The 24,833-nt window shown below is 35.7% G+C and overlaps 1 protein-coding gene across 6 annotated transcripts in view; it reads left to right on the forward strand.

The window, feature by feature from the left end:
- Positions 1-24,833, forward strand: part of FRY (FRY microtubule binding protein) — a 239,526-nt gene that overhangs the window by 137,118 nt on the left and 77,575 nt on the right. For all 6 annotated transcript variants that reach the window (XM_084527716.1, XM_084527717.1, XM_084527715.1 and 3 more), the window contains 15 exons: positions 768-854; positions 1,773-1,944; positions 3,509-3,641; positions 8,179-8,286; positions 11,804-12,059; positions 13,167-13,349; positions 14,242-14,328; positions 16,082-16,341; positions 16,672-16,861; positions 17,549-17,673; positions 17,859-17,916; positions 21,111-21,202; positions 21,386-21,558; positions 23,479-23,639; positions 24,428-24,538. In XM_084527716.1, the coding sequence (XP_084383842.1) occupies positions 768-854; positions 1,773-1,944; positions 3,509-3,641; positions 8,179-8,286; positions 11,804-12,059; positions 13,167-13,349; positions 14,242-14,328; positions 16,082-16,341; positions 16,672-16,861; positions 17,549-17,673; positions 17,859-17,916; positions 21,111-21,202; positions 21,386-21,558; positions 23,479-23,639; positions 24,428-24,538 (2,196 nt within the window). The remainder of the gene's footprint in view (positions 1-767; positions 855-1,772; positions 1,945-3,508; positions 3,642-8,178; positions 8,287-11,803; positions 12,060-13,166; positions 13,350-14,241; positions 14,329-16,081; positions 16,342-16,671; positions 16,862-17,548; positions 17,674-17,858; positions 17,917-21,110; positions 21,203-21,385; positions 21,559-23,478; positions 23,640-24,427; positions 24,539-24,833) is intronic.

The following is a 24,833-nucleotide window of genomic DNA, read 5'->3' on the forward strand; positions in this document are numbered from 1 at the left end:
GCCCAGATGCATTTTACGTATAAAATGCATAAGAATATTTTAACTTCATCTCAGGTGTATTTTTAATCATTTTTAGAAAATGCCAGCTAGTCAGAGGACACATTAATTGAGAGCCTCTGACTTGATAAAGTTTGAAATAATAGGCTGTATTTTGTACTGATACTGAATTAGCCAGACTGTATATCAGAGAAGTTGCACTAAGAGTTCGCTGTTTTTAAGACAGTAAATCAGAGGAAAACCACGTTCAGCATATAGTTGACACATGTAGTTTTCATCAGTTCAAATGGGAATTGCCAAAATACAATAACCTGCAGTTTCATCTCTTTTATTACTTAAACTCAGAAAACGTTCCCATTGAGCAAAGCACGTAAGCACATACTTAAGGTTTCTGAATAGAAATGAATACAACAGATGCTTAAGAACTTCCCTGAACTATGCCATCTGCGAATAAGCTCCTTTTATATAAAATACTATGTTAGTGCCATAATTACTGCAGTTTAAATGAAATAATTAAAAGCCTTATTTCCAAAATGGCTCATTTTCTATTTAAATGCCATAAATTAAGCAGGCAGAATTTTGGAATTTGTCAACATACAGCAGTGATGAAAGCTTAGATCTGATGTGTTCTGCATAGTTCTGAAAATCTGTTTTTCCATTCATTTTAATAAATCCTCATTAAACTGGTTTTTAACATTCTGTTGCCCTAAAGAAAATAAGTAGTAGAAGTGAGAAGTTAAATGATTTGTAGTATTTTTTTTCTATTTTAGGAACGTTTAGATTTTGCAATGAAAGAAATTATCTTTGACTTCCTTTGTGTTGGAAAACCAGCAAAAGCTTTCAGTCTCAACCCTGAGGTATGGCGTCCACCTTCATTTTTTTCAGTTTGTGTATATTATATTGTGATACGTTTGCTTTCTGGTTACATTCTAAGCATGCTTTTGCCTTTGTCCAGTTTTCGGGCAGAGCCTTTAACTTGATTTATTAGTAAAATGCATCTGTGGACTTTTGTCTGTGAAATGTCACATTGTTTATTCCTGTCGTTTGTTTCCTTGGTGAAGATTACCAAATGTGAAGTAGTGCAAATGCATAAAACAAAAAGGAAGAGAGGAATAAAACTATTGACCACACTACCTCCTTATCACTGTGTTGTTGATACATGTAATGTGTTCAACTATTTTAATATAAAAATAAATTTTCTGTAACAATTACCATGTTTTTCAAAACAGCTTTACAGAGAAAGAGTACATGATGCAAGAAAAATTGAAGATTTGACCATATAAAGCTCCACTCGTAGCGTCATGAGTCAGCTTCCTAGAGCTTTCCCTACATAAAACAATCAGACATTTGAAAAATTAAAAAAAGAGTTGATAAATAATGAATAAATATTTTGAAATTAATTTATTTGCTTACAATTTTGAAAATTAAATTTAACACATATAAAGCTTACAGGAAACGGATGTAATCCAATAGCCTCTTTATGTATCAATATTTGAAATTTTACTATTTCTCAACAACAATCTAAGTCCAAAGACAATGAAATAATAGGGCTAATTTTTGTTGTATGTAGACTTCAGTGTTTTAAGAACTTGCCTGTAATCAATGTAAATGTAGGTCTAGAAGATTGTTATTAGTATCATCTCTCAGTTTTGGAATACATTCTTGGGAAATCAAAAATACTCTATATATTGTATATATATTCTATAATATTTACTGAGTATGAGTAAAATATGATTATTTGGTTATAATACTCATTCGTCTTCTGAACTTTACAGAGAATGAATATTGGCCTGAGAGCTTTCTTGGTAATTGCTGATAGCTTGCAGCAAAAAGATGGTGAACCTCCCATGCCAGTGACTGGAGCTGTCCTTCCCTCTGGAAACACTCTCAGAGTAAAGAAAACATACTTGAGCAAAACTCTTACAGAGGAGGAAGCTAAAATGATAGGTAAGAGAATGAAACTTGCATTAGACTGAATGTAAAAAAGTCTTTAGTACCTGAGCAGGATAATTTGATATTGTTAAGTATTCAGTTGATTTCTTTATTGTAAACATTTATGGTGTGTTTTAATGAAATAGGTTAGTTTGACAAGTACTTTTTTATTTTTTTAGGACTCAAAATTATTTTCAGGACAAGTCATTAGACACTTAAGTAGTAGCAACCCTGTTTTCTTTAGGGTTAAGGGCACAGGTAGTTGAGAATTAGCTTCTTCTAGTGCTGGATGTCTGTGTTTATTCATGGATATTCAGCTTATTTGAAACAGCGCCTGTGCTCTGAAAACATACCAGCTTTGAAAACCAGCACAGATTCTTTTTGTATCCCTATTTTAGTTTCTGTGTGTATTGCACACCAAATGAAATTTTCAAAATGACAAAAACTTTTAAATGTGAAATAAAGCAGAAGTGAACTGTATAAGTTGAAAGAACAAAAAAAAAACCCTTTCTTTCTAGTTGATGTAGAGAGAATCCCCTACTGAAGGAAAAGAGCATGTGTATCATGTGCTGAAGGTGGCTGGTTTTGCTGGCAGAAAAGGAAATAGGAGAAAAGGAAAGTACAGAAACATAAGACCCATGCTTTTGAAATGTACAACAGACATAGTAGTTAGTGGTGTTAATTCAGTTCATTTTAGTTACTCCTCATTACAGTAGGGAACATTTGATAATAAATATTTACCCTCTTGATTTCTTATACTTCATTAGTGAATTCTTTATTATTTTATAATATAATATTCTCATTTCCAGGTGCACCATATAAGATTAAGCTAGATAGTTCCTTTATTTTCTTTTGCCTTCTACTCTGCCATTGAATTTTTAATCATCTCACATCTGAGAAGTGATGTCATTTTGAAGTTCAAACTTATGTTGTTTTTATTAAATAGGGAAAGAATTGACTAGAGAATAGATGAATAAAATATCTTGTTTGGTGTTAATATCTAAAATTTCATTAAGAAAATTAAAATTTTAGCCTTTGATGAATATGGAAGAAGAGATAATTCAAGTTTTATTTCTGAAGTATTTGATTTTCATCAGCTGCAGTAAATCTGTATGTCTAATATTGTATTTTACATAAAATGTTATGACATTAATTTCCATACCAAATAGATTTTAGGAGAGCTCATTCAGATTCTTTTTTTTCTTTGCCTGTAACTTTTAAACCTTGATAGTAGATCAGAGCTTTTACTTCTGTCATGAAAAGTCATCAAATATATTATATAGCTTTGCAAACTGTGTAGCTTCATTTGACTATGTATGGATATATTTTGACTAGATATCTTTCATTTTTTCCTCTGGGAAATATATATTTGTATTACTTGGACTATTTTTATGTACAATAGCATTGTTTTTGGAGAGGGTGACCTATTCCATCTCTGAATCAGTATAGTGGAGTATGCTATATCATAAGTAAAACATTGGTCTTAATTCATGCAGTTCAGCTTGAGTGAGCAGCTTTCTTTTTCAAAATATACATATCTACATATATTGCAAATTATATAAAACGCATATTATTGCAGGTATGTCATTATATTATTCTCAAGTAAGAAAAGCTGTGGACAACATACTCAGACATCTTGACAAGGAAGTGGGGCGGTGCATGATGCTAACCAACATACAGATGCTTAACAAAGAACCTGAAGACATGATCACGTGAGTGTTAAAGAACAGTAAATCCCATAACATACTGAGATGTAATTTTAGAACTTTTGATCTATTTCTGTGTATCTTGAGTTACGAGAGAAATAGCAAGAAACAGGAGCAGTTAGCTTATGTAGTATGTACACTGAAAACTGTTTATGACAAGCCAAGTGTACTTCTCTGTATCTTGCAGTGTTTGGAATTGAACTGACTCTCTCAATATGGCCAAAATCTATGGGTGAACATTATGAATGTTTAGATGGTGGAATTTCAAAGTCTGTGGTGGAAAGCCTAGCAATCTATGCTCAGAACAGTTTCAGGGTATCTTTGCATCACTGAAGTTCAAAATGAAAGCAAAAAAATCTGTAAATCCCTGTTAATAATAAATGAACTTTCAAAATTACCATTGCTATTCATGCCTGTAATTAAAATTAGATATTCATTAAAACCCAAGTCATTTTGTGGTAACAGTCTTGAATTTAAGGAGTATTCCACTGGAACGGACTCAAACCAGTATATGTCTCAACCAGCGTTCAACAGCAGCATTTCGCACTCTCATCCAAAATGAATAATAAGGGAAGTTTCCAGAAGAGGGTTCTAATGAGGTAGATTTTTAGTATGATGAATGACTGGCCAAATTCAACTATCAATTTCCAGCTGATAAAATCTCTGTGTTTTAATGCCTTTACTTTGCCCTTGCTTGTTGCTCTATCTAGATGAGATTATAAACTCTTTGTGTCTTTAGCTTGTTTTAATTTATTTATATTAAATATCAACATTACTATTTCATAGTAATATTTCATATTTTTCTTAAAATACTACCTGGTATATCGCTTAGTATTCACAGCCAGATTTCATATTAATTTGGGGTATCCCGGCTGTTGGCAGAGGCAGGAAAGTGAATTTTGAAAATCACATTTCCAAAAGATAATTGCATAGTAAAACCTAGAGCACTTATACAAGAAGTGCTTAATCTTAGCTGTAAATGTCCTCTCTATGGTTTCTTGGCATCACCGAAGTGCTGTTTATTTTTAGAATCAGTGGATAATTAGACTTGTGAGTTTTAAATTTCAGGAAGTCTTTTGGTTTGGTAGTTACTTTTGTCAGAGACAGAAAGACTGTAAGGTTGGAAGATTTGGATGTGTTACTGTATTTTTGTGTTGTAAACAGCACAATTTTATATCGAGATGATCTGTAACTTAATTAATATATAGAGGAGAAAGGAGAAACACATCAGAACCCATTTTTACTTGTTCTTCCATGGAAAAAAATAATATCTGAGATACTTTGATTTGAGTCTTAATCTAAAATCATGTCATGAATAACATCATTAGATGCTACTATCAACTTTTAAAATATCCCTTTTAAAAACTGCATTTTACATAAGAACTAGAAAAGGCAATATATTTTTTTTATGTAACTGTTTTTATTCACAGAACTTTGTGCTTCACTAGAGTTACCTATTTATTTTGAGTTCTTACGGGCTTTAACAAATGTACAACATATAAGGGCTTTTAATACATATGTAACACTACATTTATCTATATTTTATAGTTATGGCTTTTGTCCTATTTATGTATAGTTAATGGTATTGTATAAACTGAATATCATAGTGATATTTTTTAATAACAAAATAAGGATCAGCGGGATGTAGCTAAGCAGTTAATAGTCATAACATTTTAAAGTATACAGAGTCTTCAATTTTATTTGGCAGCATTAGACATAGTTCTGTGTTTAATGACTGATCCATTTATGGTTGATGTAGTAAATGCCACCGTGAAGAGTCTTACTGAAATCCCAAGGAGTGTTCTTTTCACTCTCCACTGGGATATGAATCTCAATACTGGTTATAACTAGATTCAAGTATGTAGTCAGAATAAAACATCCATTTTCTAACACACAAACCTGTTCTTACCAGTACTTCAAAGATTTGTGCTGACAATACCTAGCTGAAATGTCATACTGCTGGTATGGAAATACAGGCTTCCAGCTGAGGACAGCTGCTGGTCTTCATCCAGAGCTCGTCCTGTTGAATCCTGAGCCAGCCAGAGCTGCCTGCAGAGCTGTGTGAGCCCCCCCTTGCCAGACACTTTGCATGCTGTGCCATGTAGCTCAGATAAGATGGGAACTTGAGCCTCAGACTTGGATCTTCTCCTGCTGCTCTTCTGTGCAGCTGATAAGCCACAGAACACCCACAGATTTTATATTTATAAATAATTACTCACTTGCCTTCATAACAGACTATTATTTTACATGCCTCCATTTTAATTGCACAAACTGTTTACAACCTCTGGGGACTGATAATAAGGAAACTCTGCAAAGTTCACTTTCCACTTCAAGTCAGCAAGGAAGACTCATTTGTTTTCAGGCAGATAAAATTACTGATAGCACTTTGTTTTTTACAACTATAAAAGTATGATATTTTGCAGTAGTGATTAATGCAACTCTTATTGTTGTTAGCGGTAGTAGTTCACTGTTACAGTGAACTATAATGAACTATAATTGTTTATAACTTTGTTAATGTTTGTTTATAACCAAGCTGTCAGATGGGATGTCGTATTTTACACTTTTTCAGCTCAGTTGCTAACACCTTTCAAGTTCTATCTGCTAGGGTACATTGCTTTGTCTGTTAGGGTACAAGATGTAGGTATAATCAGATACAGATAATTCATTGAGGAGATTGTTCTCCCTCATTGTACAATTTAAATTAATAGATTAAAGTGATATCATCATACCATTTAATTAACATAATACATATCCAAGCTGATAAGTATATAGGAATGTTAAGAGAAAGAACGGTATCCAAGTAAGACTACAAAACTGTCTTTAATCTTTGAATTAAGTAAGTTTAGTGTCTGTTTATGCCTTTTCTGTACATATTACTTCAGTGAATAACAAGTAATACTCTATAAATCTTATTTTAGACTTGTAAGATGGTACTGCATTCAGGCTTTCTCTTAGTATTGAACACAAAAGTTTGCTATCCAAATGCAACGTTCTCTGTTAGCTGGAGAAACAGAGTTATGTAGTAAGCAGGGCACTGGACTGGTGAGCAGGAAAACCAAATTAATTCTCTGTTTTCTCACTGAATTTCAGCATGGGATTAAGTAGTTTACAGTGCTTCTTGATGTCTCCCTTTTTTCCCCATTCCTTTCTAATTTGATTGTAAGCATATAAAAGCAAGAACAGTCTTTCTCTGCATGTGTTTAGTAGGTTCTTTAAAGGGGACCTTGCTCTTTTGATTCTTCCAAAGCATATTACAGGCTAATAGTTAAAAATATTGTAGGAAAGACTGTACAATTTGAAATGCTGTTATGCTTTGGTTATTTCCTTTTTATACTAGATAATCAGGTAACCTAGGAGAAGGACTCTTTATCAGGAAGAGTATAGATAGGACAAGGAGTAATATAAACTAAAAGAAGGTAGATTTAGATTAGACATTTGAAATAAATTCTTCCCTCAGAGGGTGGTGAGGCCCTGGCACAGGCTGCCCAGAGAAGCTGTGGATGCCCCATCCCTGGAGGTGCTCAAGGCCAGGCTGGATGGGGCTTTGGGCAACCTGGTGTGGTGGGAGGTGTCCCTGCCCATGGCAGGGTGGGGGAACTGGGTGGGCTTTAAGTTGGCCTTCCAACCCAAACCATTCTGTGATTCTGTATTGATCAGTGAGATAACAAACAAGCAAAGAATTATTCTGGGGTCTGTCACAAGAACTTCTTTAATCTTCATTCTTAGAAAAATACAGGAAACAAGTCAGGACAGCATCTGTCGTGAAAATAACCAGCAGCTGAAACTTGCACTACTTTTAGAAAACTTAAGGAGTCCCAACCTAGTTTTTGGTTCATACTGAACTTTAAATTCAGCCACTTTCTCAGGCTGTTCAGGAGCAGTTAAATCATTCCAGAGATTGTAGCAGGCTTGGGGCTACTGAAATATATTTTAGCTGATAGTGATTGCTACAGGGCTGCTATCTCTGCCAGGGATCAACAGAAATGCTCTGGTCATACCTACATCTAAATTACACTTCTTTCTCATTGTAATCATGGATGCTGCAGGGTTTCCACAGGTACATGCCCTGCTGAGGGCAACAGTTGGATATTCTGTTATGTGCGCCTCATATATATTTGCTATTTACTTTATGCATTTTATGAACTGTAGCTTCATTGTCATGGGGAACATCCCAGCTTTTTATTCATTACTTTATCTGAAGCTTGCATTATGCAAAGGCTGATCTTGATGGAGGAGTCTTCCTATGTTATAACTCCATCTTGATATACCTGCCAAAGACAAGAAACTGAGTCAGTAATAATGGACTTTTCAAGTACTGTGCAAATACTGTGTATAAATATGCATGGAAAATGTCAAGATAAAAATAATTTATTCAACATCAGTTCCCTTCTTAGCTCATTGTTAGTGATTAGCTTTCTGTCGTGATGCTCTTATAAGGCCTCTGGCACTCCATATTGTCCATCCCTTCTCTGAAAAACTGTAGGTGGATCCTTTAATACAGACACTTGTTAAGCTTAGTCAAAATTCTGTTTTAAACTTCCAGCGGTGAGAGAAAACCAAAAATCGATCTGTTCAGAACATGTGTTGCTGCTATTCCTCGATTGCTTCCTGATGGAATGTCAAAACTTGAGTTGATCGACTTGCTGGCAAGGTAAGCTGTTCAAACATTAAACAACTGCTCGGGGGAACAGAATGAAAAAGTGAGACACAGAGTGTGTGGTGTTTTCTCAGACAAAGCCATATAGATATAAAAAGTAATCTGTTATTAATGGATAAGACACAGAAGTTCTAGCATCTTTTTACAGGCAGTGTGTTTGTAGCATTGTGTTTATAGCATTGACTCCTAATTTTGTAAAGGAGTAGATACATCATCTACAAGTCTTTTTGATCAGTATGTAGGTTAGAAAATATTCACTGTTCTGTATGATACTCACTATTTACTACTTTTTTTCACCATTGTAGCATGCTAATTAAGAGAAGAGAGAGAACACCTATTTGGTGTTGTGGAAAAACAGGGAGATACACATTTAGTTTTGATTTATGATTCCCACATATCTTTTTAGTAAAACAGAAATGCTATATGTGTTACATTTCCAAATATTTTTTGTTAATAATAATTTTAATTAAAATTATTTTTATAAGACAGAAAATAAATAAAATTATACATTTTAATTTCTTATCCTTCCTGTTTGGGGTGCATTGAATTTATCTAAATACACTTCACTGAAGAAGGTGGTCTAGAACACACATGGCTGCTAAAACAGTTATGTTTCAGGACATCAGATCAGTGACTTAGTGCCAAATAATTACGTTAAGAGGTACTGGTCAGTACAGAAAGATCTGTTACATTTCAGTTCTGGTATCCAAGTCAAAGATTCCAGCCTGCGCTTATCTTATAAGTAGATTATGGTGATAAATCAAGCCACGGGGTCCTAGCAACATTTTGTTGTCAGGTAACTGTGGCAAAGCAATCTTTCTCACTCTGTTCTTGCTTTTGAAACGTCTGTGAGGAATGGCAGATGTGGGAGTCAGAGGACTGTATGCAAAAGCAGTTTTTTCTGCTTTATGAACTGCCAATTCCCAGTGATGTGCTGAAGCAATGAAACAATTAATTCTGCTAGCAGTAAAGAGCACAGACAGCCAAACAAGCCAAAACTGCAGCCAAGGGTAGGTGTGCTGTGCTCCATGGCAGGCTTGATTTCCTTCTGTTTACATCCTATGCCATAAATCATTTGTGGGTTGTTTTAAATTGTTACATTATCAAATTATGCAGATACCACATTAGATAGTTACAAGAATCCTGCATTAGGAAAATGAAAAAGGATGTTTCCCTTTCACCCAGTATTTTAACCAGCTTTCTGTCATAAGAAAGAAAATGAGTGGTTTTAAAAACATCACCCACAAAGGAAGCTTGAAAGGATTAGATCTGTTTAATCTAAGATAGTGTGGACACAAAACAGTCTGCAAAAATATTGTTTCAGAGAAGGAGGAAATAAACTGTTTAAGGAAGTAACACCTACCCTAATCTTAATGTAAGTCTCCAGACCACCTGAGCACCAGAGCTGCTTCTGCATTCTCTATACCCATGCTTTTTTGGGTCAGGATTGACTATTCCCAGTTACGGAAAAAGTAGTTCTAGGAGATAAACCTTTGCTGTTCTGGAGGCATTCCGTAAATCTTAGTACAATATTATTTCTTTTCTTGGTCTGAGGTGATTAGATTCTGAGACAAAAAACAGTGCAAGGACAACAAATTTTGCAAAGGTGAAATATCAACCTCTCCCTTTTAACTTCCTATTTGAAAAGAACCTGAGAAGCTGTTCTGCAAGGGATTTGTGCAGGGCTGTGTTGTTTGGATGGAAGGCAGTTAAATATTTTCTTCTCACTAAAGATAAAATAACATCTTTGGGTTAATGGGTTCTTTTGTTCACAGTTTGGTTTTAATTTTTCATCCTCACAACAGATGTGTCTTTTGGCAGTTTCCAGAAGGAATCTGTAACTCAGCAGCTAGACTTTCTTCCAGGACAGCTGCATTCAAATCATAGACAATAAAGCAAATGTCAAGTGTATGCTGTACATTTTGCCCCTTTACTGCCCACTGAAACAGTTCATTACAAAATACCAAGCTAGGTTTTACTTTTAACAGACTCAAGTGCTAGGAAACAAACTAACATTTTCTTGCTTCCTCAAGCTGGCTGTCATATAGTAGTACATAGATGTATTCTCATGCTCAATTTGAATTTCATCTCATTAGATAGTGCCCTGTGCCATTGCACAGTAACTTGGGTTTAGAGACATATGTCTTTTGTATCCTCTTTTCCATTATTTGTGTTGTTGTGGAAGTCATTTCATGGATGGCTTAATCATAGTCTCAGGGGTCGTGCTTGTTTTTCTGTTTATGGCATTCCAAAGAGGGGACAAAACTGGTCCTTTCCTAGCACGACAAAATACCATTTTTCCAAATGTATATAAAAAGATGTGGTTATTAAAGCATGACAGTTATTTTTAGTCGCATTCACAGGAGGCGAAGTTGCCTGGCAGTCGCTTTCCTTTGACTTAACTGAGAAGTCCCCTGCCTCCCAGTTATGCTTCTGTAATGGACCAAATCTGTTCTGAGCTGCTTCTCATCATACACTGCAAACTGACTGGAACTTGGTTCCACTCCATTTGACTGGTGTGCTTTTTTCCTCCTAGATTTCCATCCATTTGTTTCCAATGCATCCTCATTTTCAGCTACTCCATTAAATGTAGATAAAATACTCTGAAAATGAGTGCTAACACACAACAGAAAATTATGGTCTCTTGGGTAATAAAAACAAAATACATCATAAAGGCAATGAACCAGAAATTGCAGAACACACTGATCTGAATTTCCTTTATTCTGCCAGGCTACCAACACAGAAGTAGTCTGTTAATTTTCTTGCTGAAAGAAAGTATATAAATTTTTGTGTTGACAAAGAATTTCAACACAATGCAAATACAGAAGGAAATGAAATTTAGAAAATGGGATCTGAAATCTAAAATTTCAGGACTTCAGGGGTGTCAGATGGTTTTTTAAAAGCATGGAATATCTTTAGGCTGTTTTTCCCATTTCCCTATCCTAAGTTGATTAAAACATAAAGTAGTTTTATAATTCAAATGCTTGGTTTTATTTATTTTGAATATTTACTTTTTATAATTGTGATTCGTTTCATGGCTAAAGGTTCATTTAAGCTGTTAGGCAGCAGAGGTGTTGTGATTCTTTTATTTTTACATTGAAAGTAAGCAAATAAATAGATAAATTATGCAATTAAGTCTTAACCTGTTAGCCATTTATTATCATTATGAAATAGAAATGTTTCCTGATTCTATGAGTAAATCAAAACTGGGTTTGGTTTTGGGGAAATAGCAAAGTTGCCAAATTCTATACACTAAAGATAATTTAGGAGTGGAGCAAACACTTCTTTTGAATCTATGAATGTGTTCAGGCACCGTTATATAAAGAATTACAGTAAAACATGTTAAGGATGTTAATTGTGGTCAATAATAATAAAACCATGATAGCATTGTTGCAATTTACCTTGTCACTGGGAATTTTCTGTCAGTGTTAATTTGCTAAGAAACATATGCTCATTACCACAAAAATCAGTCCTTAGATTTTTATTACCTGACATTTACTTTTGCTTACAGGCTGTCTATCCATATGGACGATGAACTTCGACACATTGCACAGAATTCTCTTCAGGGTCTACTTGTTGACTTTGTTGACTGGCGAGAGGATGTACTCTTTGGTTTTACTAATTTCCTGCTACGTGAAGTGAATGATATGCATCACACCCTTCTTGACACTTCACTGAAGTTACTGCTACAGTTGCTCACACAATGGAAGCTTGTAATACACACTCCAGGAAAAGCTTCTGAACAGGCAAAAAACAGATCTTCAGAGGTATGAAATTAAAAGATTTGTGTCCTCGCATTTGTACTAATTGAAGACAGAAATTATGTTCCCTGGTGTTGCTGTGTTCTATGTGTTTTGTATTTACTCACCTGAGAAGAATTCACTATGTAATATTTTTTAAGGTAATTAGTTCAGCCCTCTTTTTAAGGACAGCTATTTCCTTGTGTAAGACAGCAGATGTTATTGTTGTTGAGCAACACGAGAGAATGCATGTCAAACTGAAATAAGCATGTCAACAAAAGCATATAAAGTGAATTATTTGTATGAGGATGTTGCAGAAGGACATTTTCCCAGGACTGAAACACCAATAGTACTAGTAGGAATGCTGGGAAGAGTGAAGTGGATCTTCCTTTCCTGTCGCCATTTCATTTGGTTGATCCAAAAACATCAACCCCCCTGATTGTTTCTAACAGCCTGCTGTCTTCATGTGTTACTAACGTTCCTGGGAACTGAACAGCTTTGCTCTGCTCCTCCCATATGTGCTGTCCCACAGATACTTGCGTTATGAGAGATGATTTTTCAGGCTTCTTATCTTCTTACCCAATCACCTTGGAAATTGTTTCCTTTGCACAAGCGTGATGTCTGCTTCATATTGCAGAGGACCCTCGTTAATAAGTAATAGTAGTTCTACAAAAACATAAAAAAGGCAAAGCCATTCATACTTTTCAGTAAATATTGTTGCACCTTACTTGTGGGGTGCTCTCTTTCGTAAGAGGTTCTAGAGACCACCTACCAGGATAAAGGGCTGCCTGATACAGGATCAAAGAAAGACCTGAGGATCCTGCTGTCTGTAGTAGAAGGATGAAGTCTTCACAGTCTGACTTACCCCTTCATTTTTTTAGGGGAGTATAGAACAAAACAGGTAGCTGAATTGCAAATTAGATGGAGAGGTCTGGCCATAGACTGGTTTTGTGGAATAGGGTAAGAAAAAGTGACAAAACTTGGTGGATTGAAGCAATGCTTTCTATCTCCTGCTTAGCATTTACATGGCCTCTGCATTTTGGTTCTTTACATGTCATAGTAAGTCGAATATTTCTCGTAGATCTGATTTTCAAACATGAACTCTCATTTTTTTCCCCGTGCATTATTCTACAGTTGATACCAAATGGATCCAGCCACAGGATACAGTCTGAAAGAAGCCCCTATTCTAATGTCCTACATGCCGTTGAAGGATTTGCACTGGTTCTGCTGTGTAGTTTCCAGGTTGCCACACGTAAACTAGCTGTTTTAATCCTCAGAGAGATACGTGCTTTGTTCCTGGCACTTGGCCAGGCAGAGGTATGATTTTACTTTTCTGGAACTTTGAATTAGTATTTTCGAAAGATAAAGCTCAAAACTAATATTACCATTGCTTTTAACAGAATTGATGCAGTGCAGCAGGTATACACTTAGTTTATAAATGTTTTTATGAAAAACATTTGGTCTAAGCTTACCAGTTCTATTTGCCTTACCATTGCAAACCTTTCTGTGGTTTGCTAGACAATGTAACGTTAATAACATTTGCCCTGTACAAGAATTTGCTCAATTTGAATGGAAACATATCCAGCAACTTAATACTTTCCCTTGGCATGATGTGAACGTAAAAGATACTTTTTGCTGAATGGAGCATTTCTGTATCGTCAGCATTATAAACTTTTATTGGAAATGAAGCTAATTTCTGTAATTCTGAAAAAAAGCACAGCATACAACACATAGAATATTATTCACATACATTTTCCTTGTATAGTAAAGTCCTCTAAGTCTTTTTTATGGGTATAGAAGTATTGAAACTCATGTGTATCAATGGTCACAACTCAGTGAGCCATCTAAATGCCTAAGAACACAAATATGTGTGTTCATAGCAAAGGAATGCTTTAATAAACAGTAAGCTAATTTTTTTAGTCTTTTGATACCAGCTATCCAAAGTCATAGGGGATTTTCTGATACGCGTTTTTGTTCAGTAAACAGTGAACTATAATCACAAATTAATTTAATTTCAAACCACAGTCTGGACTTGGTTCTGAGATTAATATGAAAAAGACAAAATGCACCCATCATTACCAATGTATTTTTTAGCCATTTTAGATTCATGACACAGTTTTTAGGTAGCTCTATTTCATGTACCAGAAAAAGAAGAAATGAAACAATCTGGTAAGGAAAACAGCTAACTTCTGCTCTCTCTGTTATGCAGGATGATGACAGGCCTATGATCGATGTCATGGATCAATTAAGTTCTTCTATTCTTGACAGTTTTATTCATGTGGCTGTTTCAGATTCAGTAAGTACTACTTTACTGTTACTGCTAGTGCTTACATAACACATGGGCATAACAAATACTAGACATGAAATACTAAAGATACAGCTGCTAGAAATTAAAGGACTCACACAGCTTTAAGGATCCAGCCATCTACCTAAGTGTTCCAAGTCTCCACAACATCCCAAATGATCTGTTCCATGAAAAAAATAACGTTCTGTGGATATAGAAGATACTACATACAGGAAAAAAAATAATATATAACCAAAGTTATAATCAAAATTACCTAAATTTTGAACCTGTATCCTGCATCTCAAAGAACCATTGAGAACATCTTATTTCCATCACCACCTAATGCTTGGAGTGGTTGGAACTCGCTCACTGAATCACTCATCAGTCCTGATGTTCAGAAAGGAATAACCTTTAACTTTCACGCATGCTGAGAAGTGACCCTGTCTGTAAACCTAAGCATAAGCTTAAGTAATTCAAAGGTGAGGTGAATCTCTGCTTTTGCTCTGTCATGGGCCTAATGATCTAACATTAGAGGAAGTAGAGAAGCCACAAGCAATTCAGATGAGAAAGTATTGGCAGGAGAACTGATAGATCGGGCAACTTGTTTTGCATACTTAGAGATTAGTAGATTTGTCCAAAGAGCAGAAACTTGGAGGCACTTTTCAGCCTGATGAAATTTAAAGCAACGATCATTCCTTACCGCATGACTGCTGTAACAGCAGCTTTCCCATGGTAGGAAGGGGTGAAATCAGGCCACTGTACAGCTGAAAACAGAAAAGATGTAGGATCAAATGCTGATCGAGCAAGAGCTATTCTGACTCTGTAAGCCAGGAATTAGGAAATTCAGTTGAAACAACAGAATCTGTTTAGGGGTGTTGCAGTTTCTATTGGGTATAGGTTTGGATCTTGTGCTTTAGTTCTATGTAATAATAATATAGCAAAGCACACGTGTTGCCAGTGTACCTTGTTTCTGACAAGTACAGCAGGGACTGGTAATTTAGTGATTATTTTTGTAACAGTGGATGGAGGATGCAACTGTTATATCCTGTCTGAGGTCTGATAACTGAATAGTAAGATGCCAAAATACACGTGTTTAAGGTTTCATTCCACAAAGTTGTTTTCCTGAGAAAACACTAACTTACACTACAGAAATGGCCTGTTGATATGATGAGAACCCTATTTGCCACTGAAGGAAGCAGGATTTAAAGTGGGTTAAAACTGTTCAAGCTCCTGCTTCAGCCTCTTAATTCCCTACACACGTATTCAAATGCCCTGCAAGAATATTAATTAATAGCACTGGTATTTATCATACTGTCATAGCACGTAGGAGTCTTAATCATGGGCTAAGGCTCTGTCTGTCTGTTCAGATGATGAACATAAGGACAGTCTATACCTATTACAGACTGCAGCCTTATACAAGATACAGTGGGTGGGTGTAGGCAGCAAGGAGAATAGAAAGTAACAATGAGATGTTATTGGTCAGCATATTAGACAGTTGTAGAGCTTAAGGGCAAGTTTTTGTGCCCGTCATGGTAGATAGGAGCTTTAAGGAGGAACCAGAGGGGAAATAATGAGGTAGCTCTTATCAGCATTTGTAAAAAGCTCCTCCTGAGTGAAAGGGCAATGTGACAAGAAGCATAAAAGTATTGGTTTAAAAAATCCAACAGAAGATGGCCATGGAGCTGGAAAATAAAGACAAGCACTGAAGAGGAACATAGCATGAAATAAATTAATGTCACTGTGATTTACTTTTTTCTCTCCACAGACAACAATACCCTTAACACACAGTGTGGACTTGCAGTGGCTGGTGGAGTGGAATGCAGTCCTAGTAAACAGCCATTACGATGTAAAAAGTCCTTCCCATGTCTGGATATTTGCACAGTCTGTTAAAGACCCTTGGGTTCTCTGCCTCTTCAGTTTTCTTAGACAGGAGAACTTACCGAAACATTGCCCTACAGCTCTCAGCTATGCTTGGCCCTATGCTTTCACTAGGCTACAGCTGATAATGCCTCTTGTGGATCCAAAGTAAGTGGAAATCTGCATGGAGTTTCTTTTTTATGGATTTGTATGAGTTTAATACAAACTGTAATAGTCTCCAGTTTCAGTCTCAGTCTGTAAGACCTGCAGAGTTGCTATCCAACACTTGTCCTGTTCAATAGCAATGGATGGCTAAATAGCATATTTCATTCCCTTTTGATAAATGAATTCAATTCCTCCAAGATACTGAGGAATTAAGACTGGAAACTAATTTCAATAATTTAAATTAATTATATTAATCATTTTATTATATTTAAAATGATAATTATAATGTTTTTGTTAATTAATTTATAATTAAATTTAATTTTTAAATTCTAGTATTCCTGTTAATGCAAAGAAAACAAGTACAGCAAGCAGTGGAGACAACTATGTCACTTTGTGGAGAAACTATCTTATTCTGTGTTTTGGAGTAGCAAAGCCCAGTATTATGAGCCCAGGGCACTTGCGTGCTTCAACACCAGAGATCATGGCTACCACTCCTGATGGAACAGTGAACTATGATAATAAGGTGATGTACCCTGCTTCAGGCAAATTATTCTGTATTTATTTAGAAAAGCCTTAAACTATATTGGTGTGTGAAACAGTGGTGATGAAAGTACATCCTGATGAAAGTATTTCAGTTGGGGGAATATTCTGTTATACACAAACAGCTTAAGGCATGTAGTTAACAACTATAACATATGTTTAACATGAAGTGTCAATAAGTATTTGGCAAAAGCTATGGTATTTTCAAAATATATTTTTTTTTTGCATTCCGGGTGATGTATATTCAAAGTATAGACATTCTGCATGTGATGTGTTTGAAGTTAACCTTAGCATGTCAACCCCTTTCTTTACTTGTAGAGTTTGTAGAGTTTCTTCAGTTTGTAGATTTTTAACATTATTAAGCAATAAGGCAGATTTCTGAATATACACTGTAGGCCTGCTGGACATGAAGGAATATTATATGAAATATAGTTTCAACTAGCAGAAGCCTGAGAGGAGCAGTAGTGAAATAATAAACTCTGATGATTATGATGTAGCCGGCATGCAGTTAGGCTGGTGTATTAATATTCGTAACAGTAAAATCATTTCAGCATGTTTTAAAACTACATATTGATTCTTGGACAATGCTATTTTGTAAAGAAAAAAATGTTTTTACTCAGTGTCGATGATGCTGACAATGAAATGTCAATGATTTCTTAATATATTTTAGGCTATTGGAACTCCATCTGTTGGAGTCTTACTAAAGCAACTAGTGCCTTTGATGAGACTTGAAAGCATAGAAATAACAGAATCACTTGTATTAGGATTTGGAAGAACAAATTCTCTTGTTTTCAGGTACTTACTCATTTATCATATTCTCAATTATTTGTTTCTAATTCAAATACATTACTTTTATTGTAATTTAAATATACTTGAATATTTGTTTACACTTCAGACATTAATTTTTATGTAATAAATTTAATACTGATGCTTGTTAGAGGAAACTAGATTTCATTAATGACCTTTTTTTTTTAATTTAGGGAATTAGTAGAAGAACTTCACCCACTAATGAAAGAAGCCCTTGAAAGAAGACCAGAGGTTAGTTGAGGAAATTAAATGTACTAGTTTCTTTAAACTGCAAAATGAATTTTCAAGTAGTGGTTTTTTTCTCCTTGAAAAACAAAGATCCTCTTTTGTACTAAGTAACAAGTAAATATCTGTGTGCCACAAGCATTTTAATAGCTGTTTATAAGATCATAATTTAAATAATTACATTAAAAGTTAGTTTATTTTTTTCAGTGATACAAAATGTACAATATAGAAATCCATTCTAAGGAAAAATTTCCAGTCAAATATGTAACCTCCTCCTAGAGAAATCCACTTTCAGTATCTGAAAAAAAAATATAACACAAATGGGCTACAAGCGCATCTCACAGTGGTGGTCAGATGTGCTTTTATTTGCTTCAGAGGCAGAGTCATCTGTTTCAATTCTAGTTGTCTGTATTTGTTCATTGTGAACACAGCAGGTTAACTAGAGCAATTCATCAGCATTTTCACCTTCATTGTAGCATTTCCTTTGTTACAACAGAAAGCAGTGCCAGAAGGGATTCCAACAGATCATCCCATCCATCCAAAAGAGGATGAACTAGTCTTGTGTAATACCTGACAGATGTTGTTCAAACTAGTCTTAAAAACCTATGGTTCCTCACTAAGCAGTTTAGTCATAGGATGTGTATGCAGCTACAGAAGAAAGCCATGAGTAGAGCTGGAGTACTGGACCTGAGCTGCTGTTCTGTTCTATTTTCACAGCTCTGGAGGTTGCTCACTCCCAGGCACAAGCCCCACAAGGCACCAAGCCACTATACACAGTCTTCCAAACTACCCCAGCTGCTTTTGCTCTGCAATGCTTCTCATTCCCTTCCTCAGAGCCAGGTTACAAAAGCACTGCTCTGGCTACAGCACAGCCCTCGCGTTACAACACGCAGTCTGTGATAAGAAAGCAGTGCCTTGGGCCAGAGCAGCATTGCATGAGGCCTGCTGGGCAACGTGGGGACAGCCAGCCTTCTTGGGGTCTTCTGGAGCAATGTGAATATGAGGCCATCTGTGCTACTTGACTCTGGGGCCCCAAGCAGTCCTTGTCTCTGTTTACCAGCGTAGACACAGCCATTGTGTCCATGCAGTTCTGCTGAGAAGTCTGCATGGCTGCATACAGAAAGCTCTGAGTTGTTACTGTCCTCTGCCTATGCTAGTTTATCTGGTTCTCCAGCAATTTCAGATTGTGTATTCACTGCACTGTCTTCCACAGAAGTTTCAGTAAGGTTCCCTAATGGTGACCTGGTGTGTTGTCACTGTCTGCCCAGTCATAGTTTTCCATGCGAAAGTCATGCAAAGAATGGTGAAGAGGAAGAACTTAAATCAACAGGCAGACAGAGGTTCTCAACTATGGCCAATGTAGCAATAAACAAACAAAAAAATCACTCTGCAGGAGCTTCATTCATGTTTTTACATAGACAATTCTTAATAATTCTGTGTCCAGCAAACATCTTCTACTGTTCCCTCTCTGTGCTGCTTTGCACCTCAATTTCTTTGTGTGCCTTCCATCCCTATGAAGTCATTGATTTAAAGGTCACCTGTTTTGATACTGGGCAGAAGTGGATTAATGTATGTGTTAGAGCAGCCACTTCCTTTTCTGCCTTTTGCACCCTTGAAGACAACTTGGACTTGCGTGGCCTTTTCTGAAAGCATACATATCCAGTCCACCCTCAGGAAAGGAAGCATGAGAACACAGATGCTTACAGTGTGCTCTGAGAGCAAATTTAGCACATGGAAATGTCAGTAGAGATATGTGAGAAGAAGGAACCACAATATTAATTCACATACTGCTCCTGCTATGAAGAATTGGGCCGCCTTCCTGCAAGCAGTGCCACCCAGGAGTGATTGTACGGGTCAGGTAGCTACAGAGAACATGGCAGGCCTCCATGCGGGCAGGCAGGTATCCAACACACCAGAAATAACTTCCCTGAACTGACATATGCCATGACTAGAAAGAGAATTATCAAGACAGCCAAGAACTGCAGGGGAAAACCAATATGGACATTACACAAGATCCCCCGTGGAGGGACTGGCACAGAGCTTGCCGTGGTGCAGTGTTACAGCATCAGCTCTGATGGTAGTACAGGAGAGAGCTGTGCTTGTTCAATATTACATTACCAAAAAAAAATGTTTTTTTTTCTCTGCATGTGCTTCCTGGAACCTTTGAGGTATAAAGAGAACAAACCAGGGCTGTAAGTAGGACAAATCAAATGGCATAATGATTTGATTAAAAAATTGGCTAAATTGCTGCAGTCTGGGACAGAATACCGGGGAAAGTGTTGCTTTTCGTATCCCAAGCATCTACTACTGGCCATTGACAGGGCATTAGTACAAGATGAGATAAACCTTTGATCTGATTCAGTACTGTAATTCTTACATTCTGAAGAGGAAAACATAAGCTTTCTCTGAGCTTTTCTTGTCCTGGCAGCAAATTTCTTTGAGTGCAATTGCAGCTTCTTGACCTCTCATATTTTTGCTTAGTGGCGATGCAAGATACAAAGAAACAAGTCATTTTAGCCCTTCAGCAAAGAGCAGTCCTTGTTGCATTCACATCTTTCAGGGCAAGATAGATGACAGAAAAGACAGTTTCTAGAAGATAATGAGATACAATGAACCAGTTAACAACAGTGCAGTCCTGTTCTACTGGAAGAGTATGTTAACTGTGTGTACAGCTATTGCAGTCAAAACATCCAGGAGCAGTGTACTAGAGTGGTGTCTACAAGGAGCTGGCTTGATTATGGGTGATAATGTAGCTTCAGCATTACCAAGTTCAAGTGTAGTTAACCACTAAAATATTTTCTAAAGGTCTGGATATCTGTTAACCGCTTTACAATGCTTCTGGTGCCCAGAGTAGATGGTGTAAAACTAACATGAATATCCCTACTACCTGAAGATAGCACAGAAACCTTGAATATTAAATAATTTTTATCCAACGTTTCATTTCCATGCTTTCAGTGAGGACTAAGGTAGCTGCTAGCAATTTGTCTAAGGACAGCTGGGCAAATTTGGTCATATTTATTTCTGTGTTGATATATAAGTACGCTGTTATTATGAAATACGCAAGCAATCAAGATCTGTCATGAAAAATATGCTTGAACTGGAATTTTTAAATATCCACTGTACAGACATTTTTGAGGTTACTAGTTCTTAATTTATGCATCTATGCATATAAAAATGGTTGTATTTTTTAAAATTTCAAGAACAAGAAACGTCGAGAACGCCGAGATCTACTAAGACTACAGTTACTGCGAATTTTTGAACTACTTGCTGATGCTGGTGTCATAAGTGACAGGTAGGACCACTTTATCATAAATACTGCTCTTTACGTGAAATAATTTTCAGTGTTTACAATACTATGTCACTGTTATTTGAAGAATTGTGCAATACATATGGAGGGATGCTTGTGTATTTCTTCAGAAAGCTATAGTATAACTGCACTGTTTTTATTTTAATGTACAACTTTGCTTTATGCTAGTACAAATGGAGCCTTAGAAAGAGATACATTAGCCCTTGGAGCCTTGTTCCTAGAGTATGTTGATCTGACTCGCATGCTTCTGGAGGCTGAAAATGATAAAGAAGTCGAAATCCTTAAGGACATGAGAGCGCATTTCAGTGCAATGATTGCCAACTTGATTCAGTGTGTTCCAGGTACGGTGCTGAATTGTCTCAATATGTTATGAAATTGCATTTAATGTATTTATTGGAAAAGTCATTTATTTTTTCTTCTTTTCTGTTTGTTAGTGTTTGTGAATATTGAAAATGTAAAGGGAAATGTAGACAAAAGAGTTCTGAGCTCTGTTGAGTGTCAGATCAAAAATCCTGTTGAGGCTTGTAGTAGTCACATATAAGAACCTTCTTTTTAAAAGCCCAGATAAGAAATTGTCTGTAACCGTCTGGGGCTCCAGGTTTCTATGACATAAGACTTTATCTGTCTCCATTTGACTTTATTGCCAGACTCTTCATAAAGTCAGACAGGACTTGCAGCTTGCAGGTGCAGAAAATGTACAGTATCAAATGTTAAGGAAAACCTGCCCAAGGTGTGGAGACTGTATACTGTTATCTAACTACAGTTGCATATCATAGATTTCTGATGGATTTCATGCTTTTCATTTCATGCAAGATTCAGTTCAGAAATGTAACGTAATTCCGTTAGCAAAAAATACAAGAAAAAGCCTGCTTTAAAGACCCCCATGGAATTGCTGGAAGATAAAGTCTAGAGCTTACTCAGTCAATGTATATCTACCATCTCATATATCATATATGACAAGACATAACAGCATTTGTCACAACAAATATGAAGGAATGAAGGAATTCAAAAGAGTACTAATGTACATTCCAAGTATGCAAATTTTGTCAAAGCTGTGTACTTGTCTCCAGAGATAATATTCATAAAAATATACATTAGTTGGACAAGATAAGGAAAAGATGGCATTCCTGATGTTAAGTTAAAAAGTTGTCTTGAACTGGGTCATGTCAAGTTCTTAGCTGCAGTTAACAAATGAAATAGTGAATTTCTTTCCTTTATTCATTTTGTGAATGATGCTTATTAAAAATGCAGAATTTCTCTGGTAGTTACTTTGCCATTAATATTTGCAAAGGCCTTCCTCTCTGCATTTATTCTCACATTCTACAAGGCACATAACAAAACAAAGGACTGCATGTTTTATGAATTTTACACAATGAAACAGTGATGCTGTATGTTTTGAGAGAATACAACAGTAACTGATGAATTCCAATAATTCAGTATGTAATTATGTGAAGAGATATATTTTCTGCTAATATGACAGTTTTAAAATACAACAATAGCTACTGGAGCCATAACATTTAACTGCTAGCAAACAAATGTTTATTGTGTCAACATCTATCATCTTTAGTCATTGCTCATATTGATTTGCTTTAGTATTGTCTAAATAGACTTTGTAGGCTTCCAGCAAAGTTTCTAGGTGAAAAATAATTAACTGGTAGCAGTTTACCATTCTCTTTAATACACATAATTCTACCTCTTCCATCATGTTTTGCTTAGGGCTTAAAGCTATTGTTTTAAACATTTATCTGTTTTGTTTTGTTTTGTTTTGTTTTCCCTAAATGGTTAAACTTAAATAATTTAGCTGTTCGGGAAGCATACCTGAACATATGTCATAAATAAACTGATACCAAGTTTATTTTATTTCTTGTCCCCACGTATTGCTGTGTTAGAATAAGACATATATATTGTTTGGGCTTGCATTTAAACGGTTGGAAAAAACAAACAAATAGTTGCCACTAAAAGGATGCAAGAGGGATTGAAAAGCCTGCTTTTATAATTAGTTTATTGCGGTTTCTAAAGTCAGATATAAATGTTTGTATAAATACATGTAAATTCAGAATTGAAGGTTCTTAGAAATAGGATGTATCTTAATCACTGTTATATTTTAAGAAGGAACTTAGATATTTTGGAGTGAGTATGTACTGAACATTAGAGAAAAACTCCCTGATCATAGAAATTTGAAGTTCTCATTATCATCTCTGCCACATGAATGTTATTTTAACAATAATAAATCACAATTATTTCTATTTCTATTCACTTAGTTCACCACAGGAGATTTCTTTTCCCTCAGCAGAGCTTGAGGCATCACCTATTCATCTTGTTCAGCCAGTGGGCAGGACCTTTCAGTATTATGTTCACACCCTTGGACCGTTATAGTGACAGAAATCATCAGATTACAAGATACCAGTATTGTGCATTAAAGGTACTAAAATTTCACTGACAGAATCCATAATAGCAATTTTCCAATGAAAATACAAGGAACTGTGGGGTTTATTTCGTTTTATTTCACAGTAATTTGAATTGTCATGCTTGATGCAAATGTGTATATTAGTATGTGTATGTCCTAGAATATAACAGTATCAACCCCTGCAGTTATGCGTTGTTTGCTTTGCAGACACTTTTCAAAGCTAATTATTTTGAAAACCAGAATGCATTTTAAAATGTTCTTTAAGTGTTCATTAACAGATTGTTAGATTCAGTGAGAAGATATTAGGGTCTGAAATTAAATACAGTATCAGTTCAGTATCACATGTACCTTTCCGGACTGTCTCCCACACTTGCCTGGAGACATGCTCAGTAATACTAAAATACTTTTGCAGCAAAAACAGTTGCAACTCCCCTACTTAAGTAAGATGGGAAATTAATAGCCTATGTATTTATGTAACTTGCATCACTTTGTGTGTGTTGATTGTTTTGTAGCTTGATTTATGAGGAATGGGTAAAATGACAAAATGTATTTTAAAGAATGGGGAACTCGGACTGTCAGATTCCTTTCAAAATGCTTAACCTCAGCATTATCTTGAAATCCAGTAACATCTACAGCAACATAATTACCAAATTCTAGCAAGATCAACCGTGTCCACTTTCGTCATACTTCCCTCAAAACCAAAAACAATTTACAACCTTGTTAGCCTGGATCTGGGCTTAAATCGTTCTGAAAGGTTCACTCATGTTATTTTTCTGTGTAATCAAAGTTCCTTGTTCCTTTAGGCCATGTCAGCAGTGCTCTGCTGTGGACCAGTATTTGACAATGTTGGTCTTTCCCCTGACGGGTATCTGTACAAATGGCTTGATAACATTCTGGCTTGTCAAGATTTACGTGTAAGTACTCACCAAAATGCAACACTGGTGAATAATTTTAATCTCTGTACTGGCAGAGTAAAGAGTTTGTGACTGTAAGAACTATGATTGTATACATTCTATTTTGAGCAGTTAACAATAGTTTTATGTAAATTCCTAACACAAAAGTGGAATTAATTTTAAAAGTAGTTTAACAGTAAAAAATATTATTTCTGAGCATATAAAATATGTAAATAGTAATTTGCCTTATGGCTCAATGCTGCTTTCAGCAGAAACTTAAGCTTTTCATCTGCTGATAAAAAAAAAAGTTAAAAAT

Source organism: Aythya ferina, assembly GCF_964211825.1.
Source record: "Aythya ferina genome assembly, chromosome: 1".
Lineage (NCBI taxonomy): Eukaryota > Metazoa > Chordata > Aves > Anseriformes > Anatidae > Aythya > Aythya ferina.